Source organism: Nicotiana sylvestris, chromosome 8 (genome assembly GCF_000393655.2).
Source record: "Nicotiana sylvestris chromosome 8, ASM39365v2, whole genome shotgun sequence".
NCBI lineage: Eukaryota > Viridiplantae > Streptophyta > Magnoliopsida > Solanales > Solanaceae > Nicotiana > Nicotiana sylvestris.
This window is the reverse complement of record NC_091064.1, coordinates 204,942,094-204,951,782: the sequence shown is the minus strand read 5'-3', so window position 1 is coordinate 204,951,782 and position 9,689 is coordinate 204,942,094. Positions and strand designations below refer to the sequence as shown.

Sequence of the window (9,689 nt, the reverse complement as noted above, 5' to 3'; positions counted from 1 at the left end):
ATATATATATATATATATATATATATATATATATATATGTATGTATATATATATATATATATATATATATGTATGTATGTATGTATATATGTATACATATATATATGTATGTATGTATGTATACATACATACATATATATATACATATACATACATATATATATATACATATATATATATATGTATGTATATGGGATATGAAAAATGTTACGGCGTTATATACGCACCACCACCTGATCAGCTGGTATACGTTGATGATTTGCCCACAGTGGCCGAGATGATATGATGGGATGCCCTAAGAGGCTTGATGATGTTATGAACGCATATACCCATGCATGGTATGACATTTATATGCATATGCATGACATTTTAAATATTAAAGGATTTACCGAGCTATTCAGAGTTATATGTCGAGTATTTTACTCTATGTTTCTCTCATATCTATTATTTATTGATTTTCATTCCTTACATACTCGGTACAGTATTTGTACTGATGCCTCTTTTGCTGGGGAAGCTGCGTTTCATGCTCGCAGGTTCCGATAGACAGGTCGAGAGTCCTCCAAGTAGATTATTAGCTCAGCGAAAAATGTTGGTGTGCTCCATTTGCTCCGGAGTTACTTGTTTAGTCAGTATAATTTAGACGTGTATTGTTTGGTATAGCGGGGCCCTGTCCCGACCTTTATGATAAATAAGTATTCTTAGAAGCTTCTAGACAGATGTCATATATACGGATACATGTATGGCCTTGTCGGCCTATGTTTTTAGTTTACAAATGACCATGTTGGCCTTATAGGCATGTATGTCACATGTATAAGTATTTTTTATATCATGTTGGATCGCCCTATATTGAATTTTCCCCTATGTTTATTGTGGTCAGCTCATAACGTCCAGTTTGGCTCATTTGCCAATGAAAGTACAATGAGAAAGATATGTTATGTTGGTACTCGATTAAGTAAGGTACCGGATGCCCGTTGCGGCCCATAGGTTTGGATCGTGACATAAATATACTTATTGTGATGTAATTTATAAATATTTCCTAAACTTTTTCTTAATTTTTTGTTTTAAGGTATTATTTCAAGGTTGGACTTAGAACTTTTGAATGTTCCAATTAGTTTTATAGCCATTATTATTAGTAACTTAAATAATGTAAGTCCAAACCAAAATCAAATTAATATTAATGCTAACAAAAGATATTCAATTCAATACTACGAACGGTAATGTATTGAATATCTATTTTTTATTTTGCAATAATTTAGATTAAAACTGCATAATCTATTTTTTTTTCTTTAGCGTTTAGTCATGTAATTAATACTTCCTTATTAGTCTACTTATTTTAGCATGACTTAGTACTTTTAGATTCTGTTTATTTCTATTATGGCTTTTTAATTAGCAATATTTATATTACATAATTTTATTGTCTTTATTGTTGAATATTTTAAGATAATGCCATGACACATCTCATATTTTGTATTATTTTCTTGGAAAATACCTTATATAGTTGTATCTTACTAAGATTAAAGAAATATTTTGAGCACAAGTTATATGTTTTGTGCTACGAAGATTTTTTACCAGAAAAAACCGAATAACTCGAAAACCCGAGAAAAACTGAGATTGAAAAACTCGAATTTTATTGATTTGGTTTGGTCTTTAGATTTAATAATCCGACACAATTAGTTTGGTTTGGTAATTGCAAAATCTGAACCAACCCAACGTATATGCACCCTAGTCAAACCAATCTGGCTATCTTCTTTATTAGAGAAGTCAGGTCAATATTAACTGAATGTTCATTTGATTCAAATAACTCATTTACAGATTGAATCAGTATTAACTAATAATAGAACAAAATAGAAGTGAAATTCTATATAGGCAATTCCATCAAATTGGGATTAAGTTTAAGCTTTTTGTCAATACATGGCCTACATTGCATTTGTGAGATTTATCCTAGGTAGACACTCGCATATTTGCATATAAGTGTGACGTTAATTAGAGAAACTCTACTTTTAGCCTGTAATTTTTCTTAAAACTCAAACTATTTATATTGGAGACAAATTGATGTAAATATAGTGTAGTGGATAAAGATGATTCATGTAATTAATTAATCCCAACTAATTTTGAATTGGACGATACTTAGTGGGTCATGGGTGTTTGGACATAAGAATTGTAAAATTCCAAAAAAAAAAAAAAAAATTGTTTTTCAAGTGAAAATATTATTTGAAAATTAGAGTTGTGTTTGAACATAAATATAATTTTGGGTTGTTTTTGAATTTTTGTGAGTGATCTGAGTAAAAATTTTGAAAAACGATCTTTTGGAATTTTTTAAAATTTTGAAAAATTCCAAAATTCATCTTCAAATAAAAATTAAAAATTTTATGGCCAAACACCGATTTCGAAAGTGAATAATTCTTAGGTCCAAACGGGCTCTTAATTTTTTTTAATGCATGATTCTCCGAGAATTGTTTTTTATTATATTGAGGATTATTTAATTTATTTACAGTTTTTGGGTGTTTGTCCACTTTCACCAATCATGCTACTTTCAAGCCTTTCTGTCGTTACGTTGCTGCAGTTCCCATTTTTGTAGTTACTTATTAGTTTACTTTCTTAATTTATCAAACAGAAAGAAAATTGCACATTCTCATCCGAACAAAAACTATGAAGATTAATACTTTCTTTATGCCCCCAAAATGGAAACAAACAACCTAATCTTCAGTTCTCTCTCAAACTTTTACCATAATTTTCTGCTTTATCTCTTTTCAATTCTTTCTCTGAAAATTTTACATAAACATTTTCTTTTTCTTCTCATTCAAAAACTAATTTTCCTACACAATTAAGGTCATGCAAGTATTGCATTGATAACAGTAACTGAGCCAGGAATTCTATTAAGAGAATTCAAAAAGCTGCATGCAACTTCGAACCTGTGATCAGCTAAAGTAATTTTTGAATCGCTTCTGATCAAACTTTAAGTAATTAAATAAACAAAATACCGGTGATCAATACGACGACGTAGGGAGATGCAAAATGGCGGACGAGATAGTAGTAACAAGCTCGGAGAACAAAACAGAGGATACGATTGTATGTTATGCTCCTATGATGATAACCACGAATGGAATATGGCAGGGTGATAATCCACTTGATTATTCCTTGCCTCTATTCATATTGCAATTGACATTGGTGGTTGTCATCACTCGCCTTCTCGTTTATATCTTGAAACCACTTCGTCAACCTCGTGTTATTGCTGAGATTCTTGTAAGTTTACACAATTCTCCAATTTATATGGTCGCATTTTCCATTGTCATTTTTGTCAACATTATTTCTTATGCGGCTAGGAGGTCGCAAGTTCAAACTGGGAGGACTCTCGCATAAGTGTAACGTAGAATAATGTATATATAACATAGCCAATGTAGCACAGTGCTTCCTCAGGGCGGACCTTAGTGTACCTAGATACCCTTTATTTGTCAACATCATTTCATATATTAATTAAACCATGCATTTTATAATGAACAATTTTAAAGGTTGTAAGACCAATTAAAATTGTATTGTTTTTGTTGGATAAAATGAATTAGAGTTGACAATAATAACGGTGATATTCTTGGTATGGATAATCTTTTCTTTCTTTTCATTTGGTGAAATGGTGATAAAGTAATATTATTTCTGTTAACTTAAGTTGTTTTGTATACTATATTAATATTGTGCAGAATGGTGGCAGGGTGGTGTAATATTAGGGCCATCAGTATTGGGAAGAAGTAGCAAATTTGCTAATACAATATTTCCTCAAAGAAGTGTAATGGTTCTTGAGACAATGGCAAATATTGGCCTTCTTTACTTCCTCTTTCTAGTTGGAGTAGAAATGGACATTGATGTGATTAGTCGAAATGGTAAAAAATCCTTGATTATAGCAATAGCAGGCATGGTATTGCCATTTATACTAGGGAGTTCATTCTCCTTTATGTTGCATGAGACCTCACAACATACTAAACAAGGAACTTTCATCCTCTTCCTTGGCCTTTCCCTTTCTGTTACTGCATTTCCTGTTCTTGCCAGAATCCTCGCGGAGCTCAAACTTATAAACACTGAAATTGGGAGGATCGCGATGTCAGCTTCACTTATTAATGATATGTTAGCATGGGTTGTGTTAGCATTTGCTATTGCCTTTTCTGAGAATAAAAATATGACATTGGCTTCACTTTGGGTGATTCTATCAAGTACAGCCTTCATTTGTTTTTGCTTTTTCGTCGTTAGGCCATTGATTGGAAGGAGGATTAGACAAACCCCAGAAGGCGAATCGATTAGTGAGTTCAATATATGTCTCATTCTCACAGGAGTTATGGTTGCTGGATTCATAACAGATGCAATTGGAACACATTCTGTTTTTGGAGCTTTTGTCTTTGGTTTGATTATACCTAATGGTCCTCTTGGTTTGGTACTTGTGGAAAGGCTAGAGGACTTTGTTTCGGGTCTTTTGCTGCCTCTTTTTTTTGCCATTAGTGGTCTCAAGACAGAGATTACTGCTATTGATGGAGTTGGAACATGGGCAATTTTATTTGTTGTAATAATCCTAGCTTGTGCTGGCAAAGTACTAGGTGTATTCCTTGCAACTCTCTATTACAAAATGCCATATCATGAAGGCCTTTCTCTTGGTCTACTCATGAATGCCAAAGGCCTCATTGAGATGATTGTGCTCAATGTTGGTAAAGACCAAAAGGTAATTAACATATACTGCTTCATCTTCTTGTAGAATGGGAGCCTCGGAGCAACGGTAAAGTTGTCTTCGTGTGACCTTTCACGGGTTCGAGCCGTGGTAACCGTCACTAATGCTTGCATTGGGTAGGCTGTCTACATCACACCTCTTCGGCAGCGTCCGATAAAGTAGTTTCCGTGACCTATAGGTCTCGGGTTCGAGCCGTGGTAGCAGCCACTAATGCTTGCATTAGGATAGGATGTCTACATCATACCCCTTGGGGTACGGCCCTTCCCCGGATCCTGCATAAACGCGGGATGCCTTGTACACCGGGCTGCCCTGACCTTTTTGCTTCATCTTTTTATCATTACACAAGAATCAGTACACTTTTCTTAATAATTTATACTAAATGTTTATGTAAAATGTAGGTTTTTGATGACAAATCTTTTGCTATAATGGTGATGGTAGCAATAGGCATGACTGCAATCATCACACCCATTGTGACAGTAATTTACAAACCAGCAAGAAACTTTGTCCCATATAAGAGAAGAACAGTTCAAAGAACAAAGTTGGATAGAGAATTCAGAGTACTGGTTTGCATCCACACAACTAGAAATGTTCCAACAATTATCAATCTTCTTGAAGCTTCCTATCCTACCAAGAAATCACCAATATGTATATATGTCCTACACCTCGTCGAGCTCACTGGACGTGCATCCGCAATGCTTATTGTTCATAACATGAGAAAAACAGGAAGGCCAGCAATTAACAGAACACAAGCTCAATCTGATCACATCATCAATGCATTCGAGAACTTTGAAAAGAACGTCGGATGTGTTTACGTGCAGCCTCTCACTGCTATCTCCCCTTACTCCACAATGCATGAAGACATTTGCCTTTTAGCAGAGGACAAAAGGGTGGCACTAATAATCATCCCTTTTCACAAGCAACAAACAGTTGATGGTGGAATGGAAGCTACAAATCCAGCATTTCGAGCTATTAACCAGAATGTATTAGCAAATTCACCTTGTTCTATTGGAATTCTTGTGGATAGAGGCTTAAGTGCATCAAGAATGAACCAAGTTTCTCACCATATCGCCGTACTGTTCTTTGGCGGACCAGATGATCGCGAAGCATTAGCGTATGCATGGCGAATGAGTGAACATCCGAACACCAATCTCACTGTTCTTCGGTTTCTCCCCGGAGAAGCTGCAATTGAAGCAACAAGATCAGATTCAACCAAAAGCAGGAATGATCACAGCATACTAACAGTAGCAACAGACAGCGACAAGGAAAAGCAACTAGACGAGGAATATATAAAAGAATTCAGGACAAGAACAACTAATGATGAGTCAGTAATTTACACAGAAAGAGTAGTGAATCATGGAGAAGAGACAGTAGCAGCAATAAGGAGTATAGATAATTCACATGACTTGTTCATAGTTGGTAGAGGACAAGGCAACATTTCCCCGTTGACGGCCGGGCTAACTGACTGGAGCGAATGCCCGGAGCTTGGAGCAATTGGTGATCTTTTGGCTTCCTCAGATTTTGCAATGAAAGTTTCAGTTTTGGTAGTGCAGCAATATGTTGGAATAGGAATAGGGGATCAAGTCACCACCCCGGATAGTCCTAGCCGACATTATGAACACTTCAACATTGATCATTCGAATCGCAGGCCACAAACCAGAGAACAGCAACCTGGTTTTCATTCACAACCCTGAAAATTTGGTAGGATTCTTGTTCATATCAAATTTTTTGAATAGTACTGTAGCTTTTTTTTGTTTTGTTAAACCTGTTCTTGAATTTTGCTGCATGTAAATTGTAAAGCTTCCTACTAAGCCAGCTACAATCTTTGATGTATTTGGTCTTCCATTAAAAGAGTAAAGTGAAGATAATCATGAAACGAGTTCATTTTCCACTGTTGTTTCTATTGTCCCCTTGGTTCCAATTGTGATTAATATGAATGTCACATCCCTCACCTACACAGGATTCTAGAATTGGGATTCCAAAAGAATTTGTTTTGCTAATTGGAAAATCGAGTTAATATTTGGAATTAATTATGTGGTGGATCAATAATTTACACAGTTACCCACAAAAATAAAACTATTTACCCTTGTTTGCCCATTTGTTTTTCTACCCATGAACTAATTATATTTCCTACCCATAGTAGGTTTTGTGGAGAATTTTTTCTTTATTCTCCAATTCATTTTTATTTCTATGCTTCTTCTTTTTTCTTTTCTCTTTTTCTTTTTTTTTTTCATTTTCTTCTTATTTTTTTCTTTTTTCCTATTCTAATTTCATTTAACTTCTTTTTTTTAATATTCTTTTTCTCTTCATAATCTAATTTTATTTACTATTTTTACTATTTTTTATTATTCTTTTTTTATATTATTACTAAAAAAAATCAAATTGTGTACCAATTAAATGTAGCTAATACAACCAAAAAAATATTAACTAACATATGATATCAGTATAGTATATATCTATACCAACAGGATATACAACTATACGCAAAGAGTTAAAAAAGTTTAATTCAATTATTAGACTGAAATAATATCAGTTGTCAATAAAAATTTCAAAAATTCTAAAAGGATCGAATTGTAAGAGTATACCATTACATTATATAGCATACTATAATATATATATATATATATATATTTTTTTTGCATTTTCAATTTGCCTCTCACTCTAGGTAAAAAGCTTAAAACAGATAAAAAGGGAAAAGACAAGTGAATTTTCGGGTAATAAGTATACTACTATAGTATATTATATACTATAACAACATATTATTATAGTATATTGCATATTATTACAGTATACTATAACAATATATTGTATACTATAATAGTATATAATTGCAGTATAACTACATACTCTTATAGTATATTGTATACTGTAGCGGTATACTGTTAGGTAACTATGTTCTTCTTCGATTATTACAATATACTATTGTAGTATATTGTAAGCTATAATAGTATATTGTTGCAGTATAGCTATATACTCCTACAACATATTATATATCGTAGCGGTATACTATAATTGTGTTCTTCTTCGATTTTCAACTGAAAATTTCGATCTCAATCACCTCAAATAAACTCCAAATGCTATCAAATTTCAGTATGAACTTCTAGAAGGTATTATAAGAAATATTTAACAGCACCCACTTTGAATCAAATAAGAAATCTTCAAAATAAAAATTTTAAACTCAAGAGCTTCAAGCCCAACAATGGTGAATATTCAAATACATATAAAAATTTAGACGCGGAGGATCGACAGCACATGGTAAAAAGGGAAACCTTTTATCTCTCCCATTTAGTCAAAACAAAACAAAAGAAGAAACGTCATGCCTAACGCTAACACTTTCCACCTACCTACACTCCGTCGCCTTTCTCAAGTACTATAATTACAGCTCATATTTCGCTTTAACAACAGATACCATTTCCCAGCTGTAGAGCAAATCAACAACATTATGGATTCAGAGTCACTACATGGTTCTATTATCTTCTCCACCGTTGGCAGAACCAATTACGACTTCGATATCTTATCCCTCAAATCTCCCTTTTCTTTCCTTGATTCTCCACTCCATAGTACCCAATATCCCACAGAGCACGGCCTTACCGATGGTTCCTCCGTTAATTTTAACGGCCAGTTCGTTGACGAAGATGAGACTCTTATCTTTGTTTCCGAGAGATCAAGCTTATTCTTCTTGTATTGATGAATATTTATGAAAAGTAATACTCCTGTAGTAGTACAAGAAGACGTATACAGTTGGAACTTGGAAGTTAGAAGGTGTCGGGTAAATAGTTTGGGCCCCATGGGTAGGAGTAGTAAATAATTTGGGTCTGGGCATTAAAGGGTAAATATTTTAGGATTAATGGGTATAAAGTGAGATTTTCTCATAAAAGAATGACAGCTGGCAAAGAGTACACAAAGAGACGCGAGCCTTAATAGATACGGGCAAAGGTTCAAGAAAACAAGAAGGAACGGTTACTCGGATCTCTTAATAATTTGAAGAGACATCAGTGGAATGAACCAAGATAGCAAAAAAGTACATATACGTATTATCTGCAATTAATGAGCATAAATAATGGGAACGTTATAGAATCTTCACGAAACAGTTACGATTGCCAATTATAACATTTTATTAATGTCATTAATTGCTCATAATGGCTTTATTATGGGAAGAAAGAAACGTAGTACATAGAAATAGCTTTAAAAGGAGAGAAATAACATTTTTAATGGACACACTGGTTATTATTGGAATATACTGATTTACATTGCTTTATTTTGCTTACTCGGCTACTTCTCAATTCAATTTTTCTTTTTCATTATATCATTATTTCTTTATTTGATTATCAGTAACCCGAGTTCTTCTAAAATTAAGCTTTGACCGAAATTTCTATTTTTCGGTTAAACAAAATGGTAATGTTACCAGGAATCGGATAATTTTTTACTTTCTAAACTCTTTTGTCAAAACAATCATGTTGAATGTCAACGACAACAACCAACAAAATTTACAGTACCAAGAAAATCAACAACATCAGAAGAATCAACAAGGCGATGGAACTCCAGTCCCTTCACAACGAAACTCTCCTCGACAATCCCGAGAAGGGACTCCTGACGGATCTGAATCAAATATGAACGAGCAGTTTGAGAATGATCAAGCTATTGATGAAGCTTTGAAAAAATTAATCGCTCAACAAATGAGTAATGCTCTTCAGGCTTTTGCTAACCAGTTGCCGGTTGTACCACCAACCAACTCCAAACATCAACACCGTGGAAAATCCTCGCTCAGGACTCGTTAACTCAGGTAGTGGAGGAACTCCCAGCGAATCTCGTGATGGAGGGTCAGGTAACCCAGTTAATTCTAATTTACAAAGTTTAGTACTAACTTTGCAGAAACAGCTCAAGGAGCAGAGCGATCCCATTGAGCAGATACCTGGAGTGCCGCCCGTAATCAAGGGAATAGATATGGACAAATACTCTTAACAACCTTGGAAGTCAAATGTCGCTC

General features: G+C 34.1%; 1 protein-coding gene across 1 annotated transcript; it reads left to right on the top strand.

Annotated features, from left to right (window-relative positions):
* The first annotated feature begins 2,695 nt into the window (after positions 1-2,695).
* LOC104226497 (cation/H(+) antiporter 15-like) lies at positions 2,696-6,622 on the top strand. The gene is made up of 3 exons (XM_009778507.2): positions 2,696-3,243; positions 3,704-4,699; positions 5,104-6,622. Exons 1-3 carry the CDS (start codon positions 3,016-3,018, stop codon positions 6,394-6,396), a joined length of 2,517 nt encoding a protein of 838 aa, XP_009776809.1. The 5' UTR covers positions 2,696-3,015; the 3' UTR covers positions 6,397-6,622.
* Positions 6,623-9,689: the final 3,067 nt, after the last annotated feature.